This window comes from Schistocerca gregaria, chromosome 7 (assembly GCF_023897955.1).
Source record: "Schistocerca gregaria isolate iqSchGreg1 chromosome 7, iqSchGreg1.2, whole genome shotgun sequence".
Taxonomy (NCBI): domain Eukaryota; kingdom Metazoa; phylum Arthropoda; class Insecta; order Orthoptera; family Acrididae; genus Schistocerca; species Schistocerca gregaria.
In genome coordinates, this window is record NC_064926.1 from 194,933,491 (window position 1) to 194,961,175 (window position 27,685).

The 27,685-nt window shown below is 38.5% G+C and overlaps 1 protein-coding gene across 7 annotated transcripts in view; it reads right to left on the minus strand.

The window, feature by feature from the left end:
- The window catches only part of LOC126282048 (protein cramped), a 156,586-nt gene extending 129,470 nt beyond the window's left edge, over nucleotides 1–27,116 (minus strand). For 2 of the 7 annotated variants that reach the window (XM_049981470.1, XM_049981472.1), the window contains exons 1-2: nucleotides 26,877–26,948; nucleotides 25,533–25,829 (exon numbers count right to left, since the gene is read on the minus strand). In XM_049981470.1, coding sequence (XP_049837427.1) covers nucleotides 25,533–25,827 — 295 coding nt within the window. In that variant the 5' untranslated portion in view covers nucleotides 25,828–25,829; nucleotides 26,877–26,948. Of the gene's footprint in view, nucleotides 1–25,532; nucleotides 25,830–26,182; nucleotides 26,752–26,876 lie in introns of those variants that run through there. The other 5 variants (XM_049981473.1, XM_049981471.1, XM_049981468.1 and 2 more) reach the window with 4 other exon arrangements.
- Between the last annotated feature and the right edge of the window lie 569 nt (nucleotides 27,117–27,685).

Consider the following 27,685-nt stretch of genomic DNA (forward strand, 5'->3'; position numbering starts at 1 on the left):
AATGAAGTATCAAATTAAAAAAATACAGGGTGCCCTTTAAAAAAAGTCATGCTACTGTTCATATCCTTGGGGGAAAAAAAGCTACAACAAAGGCAATCATGCTGACTGATGTCCCCCTGATGGCTCAAGAACATTTGCTTGAAACATCTTGTAATATGCATCTGGACAAACAGTTATTTAGGGTGGTCAAGATAAATGGGACACCCAAGATATGTACATACATACATACATACATACATACATACATACAAAGTCCCCACAGCAAATGTTGGACACATCCTCCAACAGTATTGATGCACACCTGTATTTGTTTCACCATGTTTGGCAACATCCTGTGAAGTGTATCCTTGCCAATTTGTTTATATTGTGTGTAATGGCTCATAAGGATACCCCATGTGATCCATAAGCCTGAACTACTTCAATGGCTCATAATTTCCCTCCAAAAACTCGTAGAATGAAAAAGTTGTTGTAATGTCCTCAGTAGCTTTGGGAGAATCAGAAGTGTTGCCTGTTCTTGGCAAGTTGGTTGTTGTTTCTGCACTTGCTGGGCTTGTGTTAGTTCATTCTTGGCCCCGTTGGTCACAGTTTGTGAATCTATGAGAGTGTAGTTTGGGCCACATGACAATAATGAGCAAATTAGGGATACATAGCTAACACTTGGTTCAAGAATCATAAAAGAAGGTTGTATACATGGAAGAAGCCTAGAGATACTGACAGGTTTCAGATAGATTATATAATGCTAAGACAGAGATTTAGGAACCAGGTTTTAAATTTTAAGACATTTCCAGGGGCAGATGTGGACTCTGACCACAATCTGTTGGTTATGAACTGTAGATTAAAACTGAAGAAATTGCAAAAAGGTGGGAATTTAAGGAGATGGGACCTGGATAAACTAACTACGCCAGAGGTTGTTCAGAGTTTCAGGGAGTGCATAAGGGAACAATTGACAGGAATGGGGGAAAGAAATACAGTAGAAGAAGAATAGGTAGCTTTGAGGAATGAAGTAGTGAAGGCAGCAGAGGATCAAGTAGGTAAAAAGACAAGGGCTAGTAGAAATCCTTGGGTAACAGAAGAAATATTGAATTTAATTGATGAAAGGAGAAAATATAAAAATGCAGTAAATGAAGCAGGCAAAAAGGAATACAAACGTCTTAAAAATGAGATCAACAGGAAGTGCAAAATGGCTAAGCAGGGATGGCTAGAAGACAAATGTAAGGATGCAGAGGCTTATCTCACTAGGGGTAAGATAGATACTGCCTACAGGAAAATTAAAAATACCTTTGGAGGAAAGAGAACCACTTTTATGAATATCAAGAGCTCAGATGGAAACCCAGTTCTGAGCAAAGAAGGGAAAGCAGAGAGGTGGAAGGAGTGTATAGAGGGTCTATACAAGGGCGATGTACTTGAGGGCAATATTACGGAAATGTAAAAGGATGTAGATGAAGATGAAATGGGTGATATGATACTGCGTGATGAGTTTGACAGAGCACTGAAAGACCTAATTCGAAACAAGGCCCTGGGAGTAGACAACATTCCATAAGAACTACTGACAGCCTTGGGAGAGCCAGGCCTAACAAAACTCTACCATCGAGTGAGCAAGATGTATGAGACAGACAAAATACCCTCAAATTTCAAGAAGAATATAATAATTCCAATCCCAGATGCGAAAATTACCGAACTATCAATTTAATAAGTCACGGCTGCAAAATACTAACGCAAATTCTTTACAGACGAATAGAAAAACTAGTAGAAGCCGACCTCGGGGAAGATCAGTTTGGATTCCATAGAAATATTGGAACACGTGAGGCAATACTGACCCTAGAAAATACTGACCCTTAGAAAATAGATTAAGGAAAGACAAACCCACGTTTCTAGCATTTGTAGACTTAGAGAAAGCTTTTGACAATGTTGACTGGAATACTCTCTTTCAAATTCTGAAGGTGGCAGGGGTAAAATACAGGGAGCGAAAGGCTATTTACAATTTGTACAGAAACCAGATGGCAGTTATAAGAGTCGAGGGACATGAAAGGGAAGCAGTGGTTGGGAAGGGAGTAAGACAAGGTTGAAGCCTCTCCCCGATGTTATTCAATCTGTATATTGAGCAAGCAGTAAAGGAAACAAAAGAAAAATTCGGAGTAGGTATTAAAATCCATGGAGAAGAAATAAAAACTTTGAGGTTCGCCGATGTCATTGTAATTCTCTCAGAGACGACAAAGGACTTGGTAGAGCAGTTGAACGGAATGGACAGAGGATATAAGATGAACATCAACAAAAGCAAAACGAGGACAATGGAATGTAGTCAAATTAAGTCGGGTGATGCTGCGGAATTAGATTAGAAAATGAGACACTTAAAGTAGTGAAGAAGTTTTGCTATTTGGAGAGCAAAATAACTAATGATGGTCGAAGTAGAGAGGATATAAAATGTAGACTGGCAATAGCAAGGAAGCGTTTCTGAAGAAGAGAAATTTATTAACATTGAATATAGATTTAAATGTCAGGAGGTCGTCTCTGAAAGTATTTGTATGGAGTGTAACCATGTATGGAAGTGAAACATGGACGATAAATAGTTTGGACAAGAAGAGAATAGAAGCTTTCGAAATGTGGTGCTAAAGAAGAATGCTGAAGATTAGATGGGTAGACCACATAACTAATGAAGTATTGAATAGGATTGGGGAGAAGTGAAGTTTGTGGCACAACTTGACTAGAAGAAGGAATCGATTGGTTGGACATGTTCTGAGGCATCAAGGGATCACCAATTTAGTATTGGAGGACAGCGTAGAGGGTAAATATCGTAGAGGGAGAACAAGAGATGAATTCACTAAGCAGATTCAGGAGGATGTATGTTGCGGTAGGTACTGGGAGATGATGAAACTTGCACAGGATAGAGTAGCATGGAGAGCTGCATCAAACCAGTCTCATGACTGAAGACCACAACAACAGCGATACATTCACAGTCTTTAGCTGGCAGAAATATGCAGTATAAACTTTGAGAGTGGGATTTTATTGTGGAAACATACTTGAAGACAGACTCTATGGTTAAAACACAATTGGCATTCCGGAGATAATTCAACGTGCATGACTTTCTAATAAAGGCAATAATTTAATGATTGTAAGGAAGCTAGAGACAACTAGTGTAGCAAACAATGACAGACCATCACTGAATGCAGAGGTTATTAATGTTCGAAGACGATTTTAGTACACTCCAAGGAAATTGTTGTGCCAATTGAGCCAGGAGTTATGCATTTCATATGACACCTGTCAGAAAGCCGCAAAGTAATCAGCTTTGCGACCATACAAATTGCACATGATGCAAGCACTGCAAGAAACAAATCATGAGACCAGAACGTGTTACTGTTGATGTTATCGAGGATGTCTTTTCAGTGTCCCGACATACTCTACATATCTTTGTTTACAGATTAGTCATGGCTCCATCCATCAAGTTACATCAACACACAAAACAGCAGATACTTGGCTGGTGTAAATCCTCATACGAACCACGAAACACCACTGCATTATGAACAGCTTGGAGAGTAGTGCATGGTCTCAGCTTCCAGGATTGTTGGCCCCATTATCTTCGATATGACCATAGATACTACAGTTTATACTGGCATCTTCAGTTTGTGGAGCACTTGGATGATGCTGAACTTACAGAAGATTATTTCCAAAAAGATGGAGCAAATTGTAACCAGTTTCTTTGGGGCAGAAAATCCCAAGAAATTTATGTCCCCCAACCTCCTGACCAATTGACCTAAGTTTTTTTTCTTGTGGTGGTATCTTAAAAGCCAAGTGTACAAAAATGGACCACAGACAGCTGCAGAACTCTGAGGCCGTTACACACAAAATAAACAACATTGGCAAAGATACACTTCACAGGATGTCATGGTATGTGGTGAGAGGAATACAATCATACAGCAATCGTGGTGGAGGGCACTTCCAACATTTCCTGTGAGGATTTTGTTTGTATGTATGTACATATACAGGGTGTCCCATTTATCTTGGCCACCCTAAATAACTGTTTGTCCAGATGCTTATTACAAGATGTTTCAAGCAAACGTTCTTTAGCCATCAGGGGGACATCAATCAGCATGATTGTCTTTGTTGTAGCTTTGTTTTTTTGTTTTCTTTTTTTACAGATATGAACAGTAGCATGACTTTTTTTAAATGGCACCCTGTATTTTTTTTTTATTTGATACTTCATTTCCTCTTCTAAAGACCAATTCAAAAATGTATCACTGTGTTATTAATTACATAACACAACATTGGCTTTGAGCCCGCGATCACAAACTCGTCCACTTGCTGGAGTTGTCAGGAAACAAATGAACACCAAGTAAAAACATAACGCTTTTTAAAAACACAGCTACAATTAAGGCAATCATGCTGTTTGATGTCTCCCTGACGGCTAAAAACATTTGCTTGAAACCTTTTGTAATTTGCATCAGTACAAACAGTTATTTAGGGTGTTCAAGATAAGTGGGACACCCTGTATAATCTTCCAATCGTGTCTTACTGCTTCCCAAAATTGCAAACATGTCCCATTATTGGTTCAAATGTTATGACTGTAGTATTTCACGTTTATATGGATCACACTGATAATTACTGACTGAATTTAAAAACTTCAAGTGTTGTCATAACCCACTAAAAGATATAATCGTTTGTTAAATTTTTAACATAAGACATGTATTACAGACAGGAACCATGTATACTCTTGCAGCGAAAGTGACAAACGGTGCACAAATACCCAAACTATAGCCAGCCAGCATTTATGAATTAGAGCACTTAATATTTTTAACACCAACTATATTTTTGCTGTTTGTGCAGTAAAACTGCTGCATAAGGCATGATGTTTTTAGTTTATGATGACATATCAAATACAAACCGGAATTGTTTTACATACCTTTTTGTACACAGAGAGCAGTGTGATCTCTGTTCACTGTTGCTTTCATTTACAATGAATGTTGTGCATAGCTAGAATGTTGTTTATACTGATTCTTTAGTCATAATCACAATGTCCAAGCACGAGGTAACATCAGATGTTGCACCATGCATTATAATCAAGTTTCTCGCGACAGAGAGCATAAAACTGTCTGAAATTTTGAAGTGACTTGTGGTATAGTTCAGGGACAACATCCTGAGAAAGACTGAAGTGTATCCATTGCCCAAAGAGTTTTACTAGGCACAGAAACAGCTGAGAATGCAGCTAATTTATGTTTTCCTAGGACCAGCATGACTACGGAGAACATTCACATTGTTAGCCAGCTTATTGAAGATGATCGCCAAATAACAATTTCTGAAATTGCTATTGAGGTTGGCGTAAGCTGCGGTAGTGCTCAAGTGATCATTATGGACACCCTTGGATTTTGGGAAGTCCGCATGATGGATGCCTTGACTCCTCACTACACAACACAAATTGCATTGTCTTGATGTGTGGGGGAAAAAAAATAAATAAATAAATAAATAAATGGCGAGTAACACGCTTAAAAAACTGAAGAGGAATATTTTTTGCACCAGACTGTCACCTGTGATGAAACAACCCAAAATTGGAAGAAAGCAGTCTGGTATGGTGCAGAAAGGGCGAATCTGCATTCATCAAAGCCAAAACCATCTCACCATGAGAAAAGTTCTTGTTGCAACAGTCTCTTTTGATTTTAAAGGATTTGTTCCCACTTATTTCCACACAAAGAACACTGCGTACCATTGCCAACTTTTGGATCATAATAGACCTGCATATCATCAGAAAAGGCACACAATTACAACCCAGAATGTGATCCTGCTTCATCAAAACAATCAACACAACACCAGCTGCCCACACTCAACAAAAAGTCAAGAACTGTTCTGAGCCACACTACAACATCCATCCTGCAAGCCCAGATTTATCATCCAGTGATTTTAATTTGTTTGGATCACTAAAGGAAGCAGTCGGAGGACACAGATTTGATAACAATGGCTCTGTTGAAGTTGTCATGTGCAACTGGCTCCTATCACAGTCACATTCCTTTTCAGAAACTGGAAGTAAGGCTGTCTGCTGAGAAAAAAGTATTTCCCTTTCAGGAGACTATATACACAGAATGACAAAAAAATGCAATACCAAAAAATAATTAATGTATAATAATGTAATTTTACGAATACATTTGTCTATATGACATATTTAAATGATTAACAACAATGAAGAATACAGGTTAATGTAAGCCTTTGCAAATGTGAAATGCTAGTACATTAATAACCGGTGTAACTGACAGAATGCTGAATGCAGCATGCAAATGTGCCTGCATTGTGTTTTACAGGTGCCAAATGATGTCAGTTTGTGGGATAGAGTACCATGCCTGTTTCACTTGGTCGGTCAATACAGGGATGGTTAATGCTTTTAGTGGATAATGTTGCAGTCATTATCCAATGATGTCCCACATGTGCCCAATTGGAGACAGTATCTGGTGATCAAGCAGGCCAAGGCAACATGTCAACACTGCGGAGCACGTTGGGTTACATGAGTGATATGTGGGCAAGCATTCACCTGTTGGAAAGCTGTTCATGAATGGCAACACAACAGGTCGAATCACCACCCTGACACCTACATTTGCCGTCAGGGTGCATCGGATAACCACAGGAGTGCTCCTGTCATCATAGGAAATCGCATAACTCCAGGTGCAGGCCAAGTGTGTGTAGAACGCAGACAGGTTCGTTACAGGCTCTCAACTAGCCTCCAACTAACCATCATACAGCCACCACTGGCACCAAGGCACAACTACCTTTCATCACGAAATGAAACAGCCCTCCACCTTGCCCTCCAACCAGCTCTAGCTTGACAACACTGAAGTCGCAAATGGCAGTGGTTGGGGGTCAATGGAATATGCACTACTGAGTGTCTGGTTTGGAGCTGTCCTTGAAGTTACCAATATGTAACTGTTCACTGTGCACTGTGGTGCAAACTCCTGCTCAAATTGCTGCTGGAGATGCAGTACAATGTACCAGAGCCATCTGCTGAACACAATGGTCTTCTCTCCCAGAAGTGCCACATGGCCACCTGTAGCCCGGTCTTCGTACAACTGTACATTCTCATGACCACCGCTGCTAGCAATAATGTCCAGTGGCTACATTCCTGCCAAGTCTTTCTGCAATATTGCAAGAAACATTAGCTTCGCGTAGCCCTATTACATGACCTTATTCAAACATAGTGAGGTTTGACAATGGCGTATTTATGGCCTTAAAGGTATTCATGACTAACATCAACTTGCCACATCCAATCTCAAAGGTAACTAATGCTGTAACAAGCACTTATGACTGATGCGTGCCACTGATTTCTTTAGCTATCAATTCACATCCGTGGTAGTCGCAATGATGGCTGCATGACTAGGGGGCACATGAGGTTGCAAGGGTGCGGTTTTAAGGAGGACAGTGGTGCGCCATTGTGAGAGGAAGAAACACAGCGAGCAGCGGATGAGATAGCACATGGCATGTGATACGGTGCAGCAGAGTTGAGTTGAGTTGTGGAAATGTGGAGGGCGCGAGTGAACGAACATTGAGAGCAGGGTGGTTTGCTGTGGTGCTGTATAATGAGGACGGAATAAGCCATCAAGACTGGAGTCCCGAAGGTTTGAGAGTGCAAAGCAGGAACTACTACTCCTAGATCCGTGGTAACATCCTCGTCAAGTTATTGTTCCTGGAGAATTTATCACATATTTTTCATAAACCTCAACATCGTTACATGCTGAAAGGCATTGATTGTACAGAATCTGATGCAGGTTTAGCTAGAAATATGGCAGTCTTGGGGTATGCTCCTGAGCTGGATCTTAGTGGGCACATGAAATCACTGTGACTAAAATTAACAGGCGGTGTACATCTGAGCTAGTGTTGTATTGTTCTTAGTATATTTTTCAAGTTAAACATCTGGGACAAACATAGGATTAGGATTAGGATGATGATGATGACGATGAGGTCCCATACTCTGGGGAGCGCGGAGGACAATGTGGGAGACCCGCACCGCTGTCTAAGTCTTAGCGGAGGTGGTTTGCCATTGCCTTCCTCTGAACCAACATAGGACAGAGAACTATTTTAACAAAGGAAGTTTTGCATATGAGCTATTGGCCGATATGCGAGTGGCTACAGCCCCCTAGCTGAGATATTCTCTGTTGTTATTCATATGACAATCTTTAACATGTTCTGGCAGTACTGGCATATGCATTGTTTTAGAGTAAAATAGTTATATCTAACCTCCAATCCCTCCTTTATGTTCAAATTGTTACCATTGTATACTTTTAAAACCTCCCATCTGTTATGCTGCAGGATTTGGCAGCTTCTTCATTGATAAGTCATAACCTTATTTATGATTAAGTATCAAGCAGCTAATGTCCACATCATTTCATGAGAACAGTTGGACTAATGTGTACTGGCGTGTGTCATCATTGCTGAAGCCACTGGTTAATGCAAGCATTGTTTTCACATGCTGTGACTATCAAGGCTTATGTTTGAGGATGTCCTGTTAGACAATTAGCTCCAATAGTGCTTTGAACTGAAACTCCCAAGCACCTGACATTCCTCAGGAAAATTTATTGGCGGCTAGAGCCATGAAGTTGTTTAAAAAAAGTTTTAGGTGATATGTGTGGCCAAGGGCCAGATTTAAAAATGTTTGGTGTATTTTTGAAGTTAAAATGGCCAGTGCCAATTCAAACTGGTAAATTCATTGGAGAATATAAAGATAGCTAGGCACAGAGTTAAACCTAAAATGGAATGTGTTTGTGTAAGCTATTAAAATGGTTAGCACTATGAGCATTTCAGTATTAAACATCTTGTTTAGTTTGAAAATTTAAACGGCTAGTGCCAATTCAAACTGATAAATTCATCTGAGAATTTAAAGAATGCTAAGCTCCAAGTTAAACTTACAATTTAATCTGTTTGTGTAATCTGTTAAAACAGTTAGCACTGTGGGCATTCCATTATTTAACTGCTTGTTTAGTTTGAAAATTTAAATGGCTTGGGCCGATTCAGACTGTGCCTTCAATTTTGGCTAATTGCCATGAAACACTGTGTTTTGTCTATCTGCACAATCTTTTAGATCATTGGTAAATTTATCTTATTTTATGGTGCATGTAGTTTGCAAATTAAGCAGCTACTTCCGGTGCAAGTAGGGAAGTCAAGTTAAGGGTTTTAATGCGGCTGCACCTTGAACAAAATTTTAGTATTTTGATTGTTGTGTAATCATACACAGACAGTTCGAGCCATTGCTGATTTGAATGATTCTATGGCTTATGTAGTTATTCCCACAGAGCAGATCCTTTTAGATGAGACTGCTGATGTCAGTGGAGAATATTAAGTTCTATTGTCTTGTAATTAAACAGTAACTCAAGGTCAGCTGAATTTGGATCACTTGTTAGCTTGTGTTATTTTTTTAAAAGGTGGCTTGCGCCATTTGAAACTTAAGAACCCTGAACAGTAGTGTCTTTCTAAATTAAATTGAAAACTGGAATATATTGTTATGTAATGTGGCTAACGCCCCAATTGTATGTTGTTTTTATTAATAACTGTATGCACAGTTTAAGTGCCGAAATATGATTTTATCAATACAGTAAATTTCATTTTTTGTGCCTAGTATCTTCTACTCCAGGACCCTTGTGCCCTAGCTACCCCTGCTCCAAAGAGTATCCCCTTTCCTTGCTTCTGTGGTAGGACGAAGGGGTGGGGCAGGGAGGGAGGGGAGATTTCAACAACCACTACAGTATTTATTTAAAGCAAAGCTGATCTGCATTATCTTCCACACGTAGAAACACATCTACCAATTCTTGTTTATGTCACACAATTCCTTCTTTGTGCTACGATTTTTTCCCCATCCGTGTTGAAAAGAATATTTGTGTGTATAAATTTTTCTGAAGCTTCAATACACTTATAAAAAAGGATTCCGGTTTAATTGATTCACCCTCATACTATTTCTTCATTAACAACTCTATTCATATTACATTTTGCAGTTGGTATCTATATACCACTAAATGAACCTGGAAAATTATATAACTGTACAACAAATAGTTCAGGAGATCTGATGTCAAAAACATTTGAGATGCATGAAAAACTGGCTTTAGATTACAGATGAGTGCAAATTACCTACACTATACTCATTCAATGTTTGATAATGAGAGCACTTACTGGCTTCCAACAAAATTTTAAACACAATTTCAAACCTTTTCTAATTTTTTTCTCATTTGCACGCTTAAAGTCAAAATTTTAACATATTAATTCATTTGTAAAGTAATCAGAAGTCTGAAGGAGTGAAGGTTTGATTGTTCATCTATTTTTGGTACCTGTAAAATCAAACAATGGAAAATCCAGGATGGAATAATGACAATATTATGGAAAGGTTAGAATGCTCGCGCGCCACACACACACACACACACACACACACACACACACACACACACTTTTATGCAAGCATAATTCTCACACACACATGGCCACCGTCAGCAGCCAGACACGGGGTGTGTGTGTGTGTGTGTGTGTGTGTGTGTGTGTGTGTGTGTGTGTGTGTGTGTGTTCTGACTTAGAAGATGCCTTTTAGCAGAAAGCTCACTTGTTTACCAGTCTTTTGTTGTCTCTCTCTGCGACTCAGCATCTCCACTATTTGGTATCTGGAGGTCATTTTTATTTATTTGGAATCCACATAATGTGAGTCCTAGCTGTTGGCTGTGAAGCAGCCATAACCCCATTCCATTATTCTCCTGGCAGTGTCTGGTATACATACATTTGAACGGAGTTACTGTTATGTATCCTATGAATTTTGGTAACAATATCAGTGTAGATACTTACACGATTAGTGCATTTTTTTCCCCTTGTTCTAAGGAAGTGTTTAAAAGTTTATGATTGTATCATAGACATAGTTCTTACAAAGCTGACTGGTGTGGTGTAACAACTTGTTTCACACGTATTATAAGGGTAGCTAGAAAAGTAATGCACACGTTTCTAGAATGTGAACAAAATGACCTAGAGAAACTGATATGAGACATGTGGAAGCTAACTTCCCCATCCATTTGCATGAGCAGTTTGACTATATTGTGTTCATCTGGTGTATTTTGAGTGGCAGAAGTATGGAGATGTGCTTTAGTGCTACGTCACTGTGAGTTTAACAATGTGCTCTTATTGAATTTTTAACTGCTGATATAGTTACAACTACTGAGATTCATAGGTGTTTAAATGTTGTTTATGGTGATGATGATGTTGATATGTCTACTGCAAACTGATGGATAATAAAATTTTGTGGTTGCAAGCCTGGAAAAGCCATGATTGTTGACGAAATCAGTGTCTGATCACTTTCACAGATTATAAACATTGCAAATTCACCTACAATTTGATTCAAGATGTCTGACAAATCATTCAAAAGCATATCACAAACCACACTGGAACATCCAAAGGAATGTGTTGACTTTATTATTGAACAATAATCTCGCAACATGAAAACGCTTGTCCACACACCTCATGCACAACGGAAGACACTATGTGAAAGACACCTAAAGTTTGAAGCGATTCCTTGCCCTCCTTACTCCCCCGATCCATGGCCTGTGATTTTTACTTTTCTTTCCTCTACTCGAGAGAGACCGCAGGGGTAATCATTACACCTCAGACGTGATGTGAAGGCAGCTATCCAGTCTTGAATTTGAGAAAAGTTAGAAGAATTTTTCAGTGACAGAATGAAAAAAATTGTTACACGTTGGGAGAAATCTGTTAGTCGTAACAGTAACTAGGTTAAAAAGTAAGTATGTAATTTTGAAACCTAATAATTGTACTTTAATGTAGTTTTACCCAAGCTTCCTAACTGTTTCTGTTTGTATTCTTCAAATGTGTGCATTACTTTTCAGACTACCCACGTATAACAGTGTGTAGTGTTCCAGTTAATTTCCCCCTTCAACAGTAATTAATGTTGTCTATGACTGTCATAAATTTCCACCATTTTAGAGTTTGTTATGTAAGTGAAACATTAATAAAACAAAAGTTCGAGACAAAATTCTGAGTAGCTTCACGCAATCAGTAAATTTTATCTCAGGTTTATCTTATTACAACACCAACTTGAGAGCTGTGGTTTAAGTTTTGCAAATGAACTTTTAATCCTTGTAAAGCAAAGAATCCCAAAAGTAGAAGCAAATCACTGATGTTAATTTGAAGTTATTTGCTTGATGTTTGCATCAACCTTGTACCAGATGCACTGCATGCCTGCTGTGAGTGCAGTTCTTGAACAAGCAATACATCAGTCACTGTTTGTTGTTGTTGTTGTTGTTTTTTGGGGAAGGAGACCAGATAGCAAGATCATTGGTCTCATCGGATTAGGGAAGGACGTGGAAGGAAGTCGGCCGTGCCCTTTGAAAGGAACCATCCCGGCATTTGCCTGGAGCGATTTAGGGAAATCATGGAAAACCTAAATCAGGATGCCCGAACGCGGGATTGAACAGTCGTCCTCCCGAATGCGAGTCCAGTGTCTAACCACTGCGCCACCTGGCTCGGTCACTGTTTGTAATAAGCTGGAAACATCCCTGATTGTTGTCAAGTGTTGGATACTGCTACAAATGGTGTGCTGAGCAAACAGCTGAGTGTCATGAACCAAAGATACCAAATGTAACACAACTACTATCCTCCTCTATAGATACAGCCGCCTCTAAAGAAAATACAGAACCTATCACTAATTGTCAGCTCAACTGTGATTGAGATGTAGCGGTAGGTTTAGGGGCATTGTACAAATGAAGCAATGGCTAAAGAGAATCAGAGTGATCCATTCATCCCCATAGGCAGCTGTCTTCCACCGAAACTGAGCCAGAACAAGAAACTTCATATCTTGAGAAGCCTACTGTGTCACATGTCAGAGGGATCCAAGCACAGAACAATTGAGGTTGTCAACTGTCAGTAGTTCAAATGTAAGTGAACAATGGTGCCCCTTAAGGAATTAGAAACCAGGACTGAGAAGGATCCCCTTGGTGCAATGTGTATGTCTGTAAACCTTATTCAATCTGTTGAAGAGACTGAGGAAATAGGATGTAATCAACTGCAGATTGCAGTACACAGTGATCAAAATTATGCCCGTCATCTGGGCTTCAAGGTCACACTTGGATAATTCCTGCAACTGGCAAAGAATGTTGAGAAGACCACCCTTGCTCACAATTTGCAGTGGTGTTCCATATCTTGATTGAGTCAAGCAAAAGGCTCCAAATACTTCGAAGACTCGGCGACAAGATAGGTTGAGAGTCACTTTAAATTTTTTCAACATTTCTCTGTCTACTATGTATCAAGTTCATCGTAAGCCTCTCTCGATCACTGAACAGCTTGCTTCCTGCAATTTTTTTTTTATGTTGCTCAAAAAGTTCTATGCTGAATTAGCAATTCCATTCAAAAATATTAAACATGGCTGTAAATTCGGCAACTGAATGGCATCAAAATTTGGAGAGGTTGAAGGGACAAACTGGTTGGCTGATTCTTTCAACCTCTCCAAATTCCTTTCAATCAAACAACCTTATGTGAACAACTAATACGTAAATAGAATAAATTTTTATTTCGAACTTTCAATGTGAAGTCAAGTAGGATCAATGATAATAGTATTCAAGGAATAGTCATAGAGTTGTGATTGTCATCTTGAAAAAATAAAATCACTTAATTACTTTTTGTTTGTTTATTTGTGTACAATGGCTATAGTGCTTGCACAAACTGGAATTTCCATGTTGTAGTACTGTATCATGATACTAGATGAGAGAAAACAAAATGGTACAGCCTACTGGCTGAAGTGCAGAAGGGAGTGCACCATTTGGATCCTCTAGTGCAGTGTTACGATACAGTGGTGTGGGGACTTGAATGTGTATGGATTACAGGCATGTACCTCCAAAAAATATTAAATACATAACTTTATTTTTTTGAGATCATAATTAAAACTAGCCCCACTCGTGACTCACTATCATATAAGCCATTTGATGTCGCTGTTTTAGGAGACTTTTGACTTTCAGTTTGTTAATGTTAGTTGTTATCAGTCACATAGATGTTACTTTGTTCACTCATCCTGTAGCACTACAAACATACAAAAATTTCATAATTATATTGACTCAAACATCCCATAGCGTCAGTAATCTTGCAACTAAAAAGGAAGGTATAGCAATTTAGAGTTTCTCTTGGCTGCATTCTTATGTGTCCCTAGTCAGACATAGTGTTTTCATATGTTGGCACCGTATGGATACAAAACTCTTATTTTACATTTGTTACACTGCAAAAGTGAGTAATACTGTACTCAGTCAGAAGGTTGGTTTGAATACTACAGTACTTAACTAGACAGAGTCCTATTAGAGCTGGTATGCCTTTGCCTTCTTCTGATCCTTTAATGTACTTATCTAGCCAGTTATAGACCAAAACTTACCTTCAGCCTAAATTTAACTTCAGCCTACCCTAAAGTTAAATTCAACCTACCCTAAAGTTAAATTCAACCTACCCTAAAGTTAAATTCAACCTATCCTAAAGTTAAATTCAACCTATCCTAAAGTTAAATTCAACCTATCCTAAAGTTAAATTCAACCTACCCTAAAGTAAATTGGACTTCAAAGCCAAACAGCAAACCTGACATTTCTCTCAGTAGTAGAGGTGAAAGAAATGATAAGCTGTTGCTAGAGGTGAAAGAAAGGATAAGCTGTTGAGCATTTTTTAATGTAAACATGAAAGCTTTCTGAAATAACATTTTTAAGGTACACTGATATTATCTGATTCAACTGCTTCAAAGTCCAAAACAAGTTCAAGCGGTGTTGACGCTGCCTTGGCTTCACTCATTTCAAATTTCTCCATAACTTTTTTTGCATAGGATTTCTGGGAGATCAAATTTTCCCTTTTTCACAGTCACATGTAATTTCATGCCTAGGCATTGTATTTTCTGTCCTAAATGTTTTATCTCACAAAAGCTCTTCAAAGAACTTTTGAACTGATCCAAAACACTTCTGCAGTTGAGAATAATAGCATATCACCAAAATGTAAAGCTATCAGACTGGTTTGGGACCATCTCTGTGAAAATAGAAACATGGATCAGTGTCTGATCTGTTCAATTTCAGTTTTCTTAACACTTCAACAATTTTTTGATTCCAATTCCAGGTGTTGCAAGATCTCCTGGTGAATGAAATAAATTTCTTCACTTAAGAGATAAGCAGTAGTGATGTCCACATTGTCAATCTCCAGGTTCTCTCAAGCTGCCACATGCAAGATATCTCATGGATGAATGCTTGACCACTGGTGCGAAGGTTTCCTATAATCAAAACCTTGAGCTCGAGCGCATCCTTTGACCACTAGACTTTTCTTAAACATTTCTTGTATATTGCTAGTCCCAGGCTTTTAATACCCGCTTACTCTTGATTGGTTAGTTTGTTGTTTTTGTTGTTGTTGTTGTTGTTGTTGTGGTCTTCAGTCCTGAGACTGGTTTGATGCAGCTCTCCATGCTACTCTATCCTGTGCAAGCTTCTTCATCTCCCAGTACCTACTGCAACCAACATCCTTCTGAATCTGCTTAGTGTAGTCATCTCTTGGTCTCCCTCTACGATTTTTACCCTGCATGTTGCCCTCCAATACCAAATTGGTGATCCCTTGATGCCTCAGAACATGTCCTACCAACCGATCCCTTCTTCTGGTCAAGTTGTGCCACAAACTTCTCTTCTCCCCAATCCTGTTCAATACTTCCTCATTAGTTATGTGATCTACCCATTTAATCTTCTGTAGCACCACATTTCAAAAGCTTATTGGTTAGTATCCCATGAGTAGCTCTACTTCTTTAATTTGTTATTACGAACTAGACATGAGAATTCGTTCTTTTGTTGTTTTTTCCATTCTTCATAATTTGTCCGTTACAAGGCTTCTTTGACATCAATGTCTTCACTTGGAAGTCCTTCTTTCAAACAGTAACATTATCAGGCCATGTCTTGAGCTTTGCTTCTCTGACCTTCGAGGTGTAATCTCTTGAAATATGTTTTGATTCTCATGACCATCGTCTTGAGCTTCAGTTTCTACTGAATCATTGTCCAAGCCATATAAGGGTTCATTATCACTGTCTTCTGATTTAATTTCTCCCTTAGTTTGTGAAGTACTAATGTCCTGAAGAACTGCCTCATTGTTCCAATCCTAAGGCATTTGTGTGTGGTCTTGCTTTCCTCTGTCTTTGAACCTGAAAAATTCGCATCCTCCAGGAATTTTATATCCCTGCTGACAATATCTATCCAGTCTCCCTATTGAAGAATTGATAGCCTATTGTTGTCTGACAGTAGCCTACAAATGTCAACTTCTGTGACTTCTTGTCCCACTTCTTGCAATGGGGTTTTGGAATGTGAACCATTGCACCATTGCACTGCATCCAAAAATTCTCAAATGTGATAAACAAGGCTTTCTCCTACGATGAAGTTCTTGGCGACTTATCTCCAAAGTGTGGTGGCTGGCAAACAATTTGACTGGTGTGCAGCTGTAGAGACAACTTCAGCCCAATTCTCCTTGGTAGGTTAGCACCGAAATCACAGAATGATCTTCTTCAACCAATTTTCTATTAGCTCTCTCGGAAACACCATTTTGCTGTAGGACTGTAATACTCTGTATGCTGGTGGACAATATCTTTTTAGTTCACCAATGAAATACTCCCTTCCTCTCAGGTTTGATGACTTGTAGCAATTTCCCCTGACACATTTGCCACTGTTTTCAAGTGACACATTTAACTGCAGTAGTCATCCACTGACTTGCATTTATCTACTTTGGCTTTGATTCATTATCTAAGCAAGTCCACTCTAAGTGCAAGTCCTGAGTCTTCCAAGGCTGCCCAGGCTTCTGTTGCCACATTTGTGTCCCTTATATGGGAATAATTCATCTTCTCCATGTAAAGAATAATCTGGGAATGCGGCTTTTTGTGTCTGTTCTTCCAACAATCTTGTCGGATCTGAAAGAGTGTTTTCAACATCCCACAGTTCGTCATGGATCAAATACACATTCATGACAAATTTCCATGTCAAATAATTTTCACTTAAGATCAACTTTCCAACCGGTGGAAGTCCATCTGGGGCTGCAGCACTCATTTTTGACTTTGAGCGGAAAAAAAAGAATATCAGCAGTTTGCACACGTGAATGATCAACTGACAAAAAAATAAATGATTGGCACACATGTAACTTCCAAAATAGCTCTGGATTTCCACACACAATTTGATAACATTTGTAAAGCCCTATTTTCACGCCTGTGCCTGGGCCCACAACTTTTTGTTGAGCATTTTTAATATAAATGCGAAAGCATTCTGAAATAATGTTTTATTAATTAACCAGTACATGCATAACAACAACTATATACCCCAGAACCCATAATCACCACAGGGTAATTACAACACAAAGGAGTACAGGCAAGAAAAAGAAAGATTTCTATATCAATTTACATAAGTGACAGTAAATTTTTTGTCTGGAGCTGAGCCAATGACATAAACTCCTACATACATCCTACAGCGTTCATCAAACAGAAAATGCAATGAAGTATCTGAAACAGAATGACTTCCTCCATGACAACTAGCACGGATTCTGAAAACACAAACCATGTCAAAGCCATCTTGCACTTTTCTCACACAGCACCCTGATGGCTATAGATTAAGGCATCAGGTGGCTGTAGTATTTCTTGCTTTTTGGTACATATTTGACTTGATACCACAGGAACATTTATGAACAGAAGTATGGTTATATGAGATATCAAATAAAATTTATGACTGAGTTGTGGATTATTTGATATGGAGGATGCAGCATTTTATCTTGGATGGAGAGTCATTGAGGAAAGTTTAGGTAACTTTCAGCATGCCTCACAGAAGTGTGTTGGGATCCAGGCTTGTCATGTTGCGTATTAGCAAATATGATGCAGTTACTTATAATGAAACACTGTCTGAGAAAGCTACAGAAATATTCAATAAGATCTTGACTAGATTTCAAAGTGGTGCAAAGATCGGTAACTTACTTTAAATGCTCAGAAATGTAAGTTCGTGCACTTCACAAAATGAACAAATGTAAATCAATGTCAGTGATCCGCAATTAGAATAAGTCACCACACACAAATACTAGTGTAAATAATTGTAAATAAAATAGAAAGAAACTTCCACATTGGAAAAATATATTAAAAACAAAGATTCCAAGACCTACCAAGCGGGAAAGCGCCGGCAGACAGGCACAATGAACAAAACACACACACAGAATTACTAGCTTTCGCAACCGATGGTTGCTTCTTCAGGAAGGAGAGGGAAAGACGAAAGGATGTGGGTTTTAAGGGAGAGGGTAAGGAGTCATTCCAATCACGGGAGCGGAAAGACTTCCCTTAGGGGGAAAAAAAGGACACACACACACACACACACACACACACACACACACACATCCATCGATACAAAATACCTACAGCTGAGCCTTTGAAATCATTCCATTTCATATCCTTACAAATTGTTACTGGCATTTGTCAATGAAAATAGTCAATTTTTGAAAATGAAAGTATTGGACAGATACAATATCTGCTCACCAAGTGGCGGCAAGAGAACACACAAATAAACTGTAATATCTTTTTGTATGTGTCTCTTCCTACTGCCGCTTGGTGAGTAGATTTTTTATCCATCCAATTATTTACACTATATTAAAAACAAAGATTCCAAGACTTACCAAGCGGGAAAGCGCCGGCAGACAGGCACAATGAACAAAACACACAAACACACACACAGAATTACTAGCTTTCGCAACCGATGGTTGCTTCTTCAGGAAGGAGAGGGAAAGACGAAAGGATGTGGGTTTTAAGGGTGAGGGTAAGGAGTCATTCCAATCCCGGGAGCGGAAAGACTTCCCTTAGGGGGAAAAAAAAGGACACACACACACACACACACACACACACATCCATCCGCACATACACTGACACAAGCAGACATATTTAAAGGCCTTTAAATATGTCTGCTTGTGTCAGTGTATGTGCGGATGGATATGTGTGTGTGTGTGTGTGTGTGTGTGTGTGTGTGCGTGTGTGTGTGCGTGCGCGCGAGTGTACACCTGTCCTTTTTTTCCCCCCTAAGGGAAGTCTTTCCGCTCCCGGGATTGGAATGACTCCTTACCCTCACCCTTAAAACCCACATCCTTTCGTCTTTCCCTCTCCTTCCTGAAGAAGCAACCATCGGTTGCGAAAGCTAGTAATTCTGTGTGTGTGTTTTGTTCATTGTGCCTGTCTGCCGGCGCTTTCCCGCTTGGTAAGTCTTGGAATCTTTGTTTTTAATATAGTGTAAATAATTGGATGGATAAAAAATCTACTCAACAAACGGCAGTAGGAGGAGACACATACAAAAGATATTACAGTTTATTTGTGTGTTCTCTTGCCGCCACTTGGTGAGCAGATTTTGTATCTGTCCAATACTTTCATTTTCAAAAATTGACTATTTTCATTGACAAATGCCAGTAACAATTTGTAAGGATATGAAATGGAATGATTTCAAAGGCTCAGCTGTAGGTATTTTGTATCGATAGTCTTTTTGTAGATATAGGTCTACAACTGCTATCAATTTCTTGAGGGAAGTCTTTCCCCATGCAGGCTGTTTTGTTCCGAAATAATCACTTTATTTCATGATTCAGCAGTTAGGTAACTTCACCTCCTTGGGCATTTTCAAGTACCTCTGTTACTTGTATCATACTAAAAAAACTTTAAGCTTATAGGATCTTCCATCCCACACATCTGTACGTAAGAAGCAATATCTGATGGTATCCTTAGTTAACGGTTTCCCACAACCAGTTCCAGGTATGACTACCTCATATGTGAACTCCATACGTAAAACTGGCAGATTTTTTAACCCTCTAGTACCCCCGTTTACATATATGATTAGTTAGTACACCGATGCCCACTGTTACACATTTGTACAAGCCATGCAGCACATTCTATGAGGAATAATTGGAACTACTGTTCTAATTTTATCTTTGACCATGTCTGTAGCTTCTTAGGTGCTCCAGGGCAGAAGTTGGTTGCCATCATGTCACGCAAGGTATGTGGGATCCTCTGTTTATGTGGATAATATGTTTTTAATCTATATATATTAAATATTTTCTCTTTAAGTACTAGTGGACCAGTTATTTTTATTCTTTTGGTTCTGCTTATTGAAATACTCTAGGAATGTTGAAATGAACTCATGTTACATATGTGTAACAGTGGGCATTTAGGGCAGTATTTTTGAATATTCATATTGTAACATTTTCTTTTACTTCCAGTTAACGACTGATGACATTCTTGAGGTTCTAAATAATTCCAATGAAAGTGATTTTTCTGATCTTGAAGATGAGGATTATGATGAAATTCTGACTGATGGTAGCACGTATCACGACAGTGGAGAAAATTCTTCTCCAGAGTTGTTGCAAGAGTTGGCTGTTTTTGATTCAGTAAATCCTGAGGATGTTCCACAAGATACAGAGTTGTGTTGGATCAATGGTGACTTTACTCCAGAAATTCATCCATTTGTGCAGCTTCCAGAAGATGAACCTGAAGAAGTGCTCACCCCTTTGCAGTACTTCAGATCTCTTGTGACCTATGAAATGCTGGAACTGTGTGTCCGACAAACTAATATTTATAGTATTCAGAAATTGGGTTTACCTACTGACTTACCCTAGCTGACTGGAGCAGCTTTTAGATATCAAATGCCTAGTGTGCCTTGTTATTAGGAAAAACACAAGGCGTACGATCTGGTTTCTGGATATAATGGCTCGAAGTTGCTTTCAGAAACTAGTATCTCTGTTGCATTTCTAGGACAATCTTATTGTTACTGAACTAACACAGAAAGAAGATAACGTATGGAAAATTCGACCTTGGCGTTCTTTATTCTCACACTTACTTTGTTCTCAAAAGCTTGCCTGAGAAAACTGCCCAGGTGACTCGGTGTGTTGACGAAATAATAATCCCTTTCAAAGTATTCAGTGGTCTTTGACAATATATACAAAATACACCAAGAAGATGGGGACTCAAAAAGTGGGCTCCTCAGGATATTTGTATGATTTTGACATTTACCAAGGTGCAGCTCCTTAGACAACAAAGCATGTATCTGCAAAAAGTCTTGGTTTCAAAGTTGTGATGAAGCTAACGGCAGCACTGAAAGGAGGTCCCTTTTTTAGGGTTTATGCAGACAATTTCTTCACATCGTATCATGTTGTGAGATACTACTGAAGAGGGATATTTATTATACAGGCACAATAAGAGCTGAAATATTCAAGCAATATACTCTTGCCGATGAAGAGCAGATGAAAGCGCAAGGACACAGTACTATAGCTTCACAAGTTGACACAACGGACAAGTTCATCATTGTGAAATGGTACGATAACAAATGTGTTACACTTTTATCTTCACTAACAGGTGTAGAGTGAAAGGACATGGCAAAAAGATAGGATAGGACTAAGAAAGAACATACTCTTGTCCCAAGATCATCCACTGTTCAAATGTACAATTATAACATTGGAGGAGTAGATCTTCATGATGTGTTGACATCACTATACAAAAGTCCCATAAAATCAAGATTATGGTATTTGTATATCTTTTGAGATACAATAACAATAGCTGTTGTCAATAGCTTGCTGAAACATAGAGAAGACCGCAAGGCTCTGTCTGAAAAACAGGCAGTTTCAACCTAATGTTGCAAGTGCATTGATATCTGGTGGACAAAGAAAATTCAAGAGGGGATGTCAAAGTACTAAAGATAAGTCCAAAAACTTCAAGAAACCTGTTACTACAATAACTCCAGTGCTAGAATGCCAAAAGAAAGGACAAAATTGTCCACTTTCATCAGTGGAATAACACACAAGGAAGGTGCAAAATTTGGAAGAAACAGAATACTTTTGTCCAATGCGAAAATGCAATGTTTTTCTGTACTTCAACAAAGACAGAAACTGCTTCAGAAGATTCCACTACTATAATAAATGTATGTAAGTATATCTCTTGTTACATTATTGTATGAGATTTTGTAATAAACCAATTCAGAATGCAAAACTGTGATTATACATATTTCTTACCCATGCCGATATCATTACTTTGAATCCCCATGTTGTATATGTGTGACACATTGTAAAAAAGGACTCAAAAATGAAAAAATGCTAAAAGTTGTACATTTGTCCTCCAGCATATTGCCAACTGTAAATAATACTCTGGTAAGAACAACCTACAATTAATATTAACTGTTGTGGGTCCTAGAGGATTAAGACCAAACACAAATTACCTCACGATAGATGACTTACAAAATTTCACAAATTAGGATTAAGTGATTAATTTTTGCAGGTGATGCAGCTATAATGAAATACTTTCTGTGTGAAGTTGCATAAAAATTCAGTCAGATCTTGATAAGACTTCAAAGTGGTGCAAAGATTGGCAACTTCCTCTAAATGTTCAAAAACGTACAACTTGTGCACTTCACAACATGAAAAAATGTAGTATCCTATGACAGCAATATCAATGGCTCACTACAAGAGATGATTTGAAATATTACAGTAGTGCAAAGGAATTCAAACAATCTTTCTTCCCACATGCAATATGTGAATGGTACAGCAAGAAACTCTAACAACTGGTACAATGGGATGTACCCGCTGCCATGCACTTCATAGTGGTTTTCTGAATAGAGATGTAGATATTCTTCAGCCCCTCTGTATCTTTCCCGCAGGAATACTGAAGACAAGATTCCACTGATTACAGTACACACAGAGACATTTAAGCTTTCTCCCCCCACTTCATAAGCAATTAAAAATGCCTTTGCTAATTAACCTCTGTCATGCCATTCACAATGGTTTGCAGAGAATTTATGTATGCAGATGAGTCACAGAATCAAACATTAGTTGGTTGTGTATAGTGCAGATAGAGAATTAACCAAAGAAAATGTGTGTCTACTTTGTTTTTCGTTAGTCAAGTTCCACACAAAAAATAGTCTAGCCATTACTTTTTGGTATTGATACAGAAGAATAATCTCTTTATCCACAAATAATTTATTCACAATATTTTATTGTCTATTTCTTCAAATAACTATCTAAGTATAAACATTTGAATATTGTTCGTTTGCAGCTAGGAGTAGCATAGAAGATTGGAGAAGACAAGAAGAAAGCAATTCTGTTTGAGATTATATGATGGAAAGATGAAAAGATGAAAAGGAAGCCCAACAGCAGTTCAGATGCAAAAGATGAAGAAGTATAATATTATGAAATAATGTTTTGGACAGCACAAAAACATACATATTTATCACAAGTAGGAGACCAGAAGATGGCAAAGCAGATTAGGCTGAGTGGAAAGCAACTGAAATCTGAAGAAAGTGGTAAAATTCATGACTGGGGAATGCTGTTTAGCAGAGTGCAAAATTATAAAGAAGTTAGTGAATGAGAGCATAAAGTGTGAGCCATCAAAGACATGATCTGAAGCAAAGAAGTATCCCTACAGACTGATATACTACCATACTACACTTAAGTATTGACATATGCAGTAGAGACATGGCTGATGGAGGGAAGGAAGGAGTTAAATACAAGCAAGTGAAAATAAATTTCTGGGGAGCAGCACACAAGATGCAACTGTGGACAGAATAAGAAACAACTATCATGAAAAATTATATGAAGAACACTTGCAAAGAAAGATAAAAGGTAAGACTGGACTGATATGGGCACATATAGAAACCCTGGGCACATACAGGATACCGAAGCTTGTGATTGATGTGACCTGAAAAGACTAGAAAATTTTAGAGATGATGATACACCATCAAACATTCTATAGTGTATACAAATTCCACCAGCATTAAGCCCAGGACAAAATTAAAGTCAGCTTTAATGTAACTTAGACATCAATTCCCTCGCTTTGTTACTTTTATTGGTTATCTATCAGTAAGCTTCAAATACACTGTTCCACTAGCAATAATAGGCTTCAAGGCCTTCAAAATAGCCTGTTGGTTCTGACCAATGACCTCATCAAACTGGTGGGCATAAGCGATTCACTGAAATCAAATATGCAAAACATATGCACTGGAGGGAAGGTGATATTCTTTTATAGGAACACTACTGAGAAAATTTAGAGAAGTGGCATTTCAACTTTACCGCACAAACATTCTACTGCGGCCAATATACATTTCATATAAGAGAAACATAGATGATATAAGAGATGTTATGGCTCATATTGAGGCTTATAGACAATCTTTTTTCCCCTCACTCTATCCATCAGTGGAATAAGAAAGGAAATGTGTGGTAGTGGTACATGGGACCCTTGCCATGCACTGTATAGTGGCTTGCAGGGTATGTATGTTAGGTGTAGATGACAAGAATCATAGCTATTCTCATGGCATAACATTCATTGGTTTCACCAACTCTCAATAAAAGTGTTTTCTTTCAACTGAACCTACACCTTTGGCTATGCTACAGATTAGTATGTCCCCACAGCAAAGATTTTGTATTTACATTCATTGGCTTTGCAAATACAGAACAAAACTATCACAATTCAACCTAACATACAAAGTGTCGCCAAAATGTACACTGAAAAAAAATTACAGACACAAAACAAATACTGTCAGTGTTCTATCCTTTTTCCGTCTGGATGTGTATGATGCCAAAAACCACAGCAGCATTGCATCACAAGTCAAAGCTGACATTTGGTATCAGTAGGTTCAATTGACCCATTACAGAGTAGCCTGCAGTTACGGTTGGGATTAAAATGTTAATTTACCATTAAAACACGTCATCCCAACCAACAATGCATTATAGCAAGCAAGATTTTTAGAGTTTTTGTTGTAGCTTGCTTTAAAAAATGCAATTAGATAAATGACACCAACTTTTACTTGCAGAGACATATGATAAAAGTTCATAACTGCACGACCATGGAACATGAGGTGATGGCAAAGCCACTCTGCTAGTTAATACTGTACCATCATGAGAAATAAATCACATTGTACAGTTTCAAAATGTCGGGAAAGTGTTCACAGCACAACACGAAGACTCTCAAAAATGATGCACAACAATCACAGTAATTTCTTTCAGAACTGATGACAATTGTGCATTTTTGCACAAGTTATCTGTGTTGTGACCAACATAACAAAACCATTTATTAGTAACAATGATCCCTCACAATCAAGACTCTAAACACACTTGAAGGTGAATGATGGATGGTAGATCATAATGTTGCCATAGCATATGATACAGCTTTTAAAAATGTACTAAGACAGAGAAATGTTTCACAGATGTCAAAATACACAATTACAAGTATAGAGTACCCACTTCATTTTACACAGTCTCAATCCCATGCCACACTTCTATTGAAAATCACTGAACAGCAGTTATCATTTCCAATTCTGTTTGCAGTCAGAGCATTTCCAGATAGGCGTCCTTTAACTACTGAACCCGGCAACAGCAATGAAATTATTGAGAATGGATCTATTTTTATAAGGCAACAAAAAAACAATCCAGCATAATGACCCTTACAATTAATGACAGAAAAAAAGGATCGCAACAAATCACCTGGCTGCAATCCGAAGTCTTCACTGAAATTAGCTTGTATGCCATTAAATATTTTTTAATTCTGCTAATGTAACACAGCGTACCTTTCTTTTCGACAGCGACAGCAGAAGCAGAAGGTACAGAAACAGGCGCCACAGAGACAACAGGAACTGACTGCGGAATGGAATCAAGTCGCATCTTCTTTGATACTCGCGCACTGGACCGTATCTGCAAACCTGTGGGTGTTCCATCAGACTCCTGGCTAAGTGTAACGGAGCCCAGCTGTTCAGTTTCTTCGGTTGGGTAGTCACCCTCAGAACTCTTCTCGGTGGGAGTGGCAGCGTTTGGCGAAGCACTACAGTCTCTATCATATTTTTCAAGTTGTTCACACACATCCATACCTAGAAATTTAGGGCAATAGCAGCAACACGCAGAATGCAATGAATTCTAAATTAGGAACTTTCAACATAACTACAGAGCCGTGGATGAACGACCTGAAGAATATCTTCGAATCCTACAAATGTTTACAAGATTATACCTATTTGACAATACAATAGTTGAAAAATGAAACTACGGCTTTCATATTCTTCGAGTAACACATATTACTAATTCGCGTATTAAAACCAAATTCACAAAAATTCACGAAGCTACTGACTGCCAAAACAAATTCCTTGCAAATGGCGGGTCTGTAATTACACTCACGTAAATATTACCGTTTATCTCCTTTTTCCTGACTTAAAGTAGAAAATCTTACCTTTCTGGCAGTTACGCACATTCGTACAACGATGACTAACACACAACACTCCTCTGTAAACGGCGAAAACAAACTTTTACAAGGGCTACATCATGTCAATAGCCCCTTGTTCAACAGTACGGGAAAAATCATAGTCCCTCTCAAAAACAGTGGACAGCTGCCAACGTCATGGTGCAAATGTCCCAAATTTTGAAGCTCACATTACAAGAAAAATCTATTTTCCGTATGCTCAAAAAAGAGCCCACCACTTCTTTACCACAAAGTAAACAATGCAATACTCGAAACCTGTTAGGGTTCCCTTTGACACCGCAGTATAACTGTAGGTTAAACCAAAGTTGACAGCAGTGATATAAATTGCTGTCATTTTCCTCCTCCCATCGCTATCATCTCAACAGAAGAGTCAATAAAAAAATGCACGAAAAATATTTTGGAACTATTTCGCAACGACTGAAGAGTGGAATCCGCCCCCAGGAGAGCGCGCGTCTTAAAATAAGTATTTATAATGACTCTGATTGCGAAATCTTCGTCCAGTCCCTTGTTGCGTGCTGATGCTGTCGGCAAATTTTCATCTAAATCCCAAATAAAACTATAGTTGTCCTCTTTATTTTTAAGAAATATAGAAGTATAAATATATTAATATTCAAAAGATGTAAGATGCGTAGACTGAACGCAAGATAAATTTATCAAAACGTACCGCGAGTACGCTAGAGTCAATGATAAATACAGCTCATGATCCTCGGACTCAATATAATCGAATGTTGTCGGTAATATTTAATAACGCGATCTGGGCAAAGAACAGGACGTTAAAAGATATCAACAATTACATGTAGCATGTAAAACGACTGATGGTATCCATGAGTTCATGATAACGATGAAACTGTGAGCGGCAGTATTTGAAACAGCGGTTGCTGTGATGAAAAGCACAGCTGAAAGCCCAGACCAAATGGAGACATGAACGAGTTAATTTGGGAAAAGCAGAAATAAAGAAAGTATATTTTTACCAGACATAAAGAATGTTTGAAAATAACAAGTTATTCAATGTCAGAATTCAATTTCAGTCAGTCATGCTGATCCTGAACCTGATTCTCAAGGGCACCCATACCTAGGTGCATGACGGAGGGAGGAAGGGGGGAGGGGGGGCGTGACCCCCCCCCCTGAAGCTCCCAGGTTTCGCCCCCCCCCCCCCCCCACCCCTGAAGTTCACAGATTTCAGGGAAAGGGAAGAAAATAGAACGCAGTCACTTTTTCATCAAGAATATGATTTAAAAGTCGGTATTATGCAGGTTTTTAACAATGGCTAGTTGCAAGTCACCATTCGCCTTCCAAAATAATAAAAATACTCTATACTTTCACCTTTCAAATTATCACATGTGTACCCCTGCTGTTTGCTTTATTTTTCACAGATGCAAAAATTATCCTAAATAATAACACACCAAGGAAGCTTTCACATTAAATAAATGACACTTTCAAATGATTCATTTATTTAATTATGTATCATGTTCC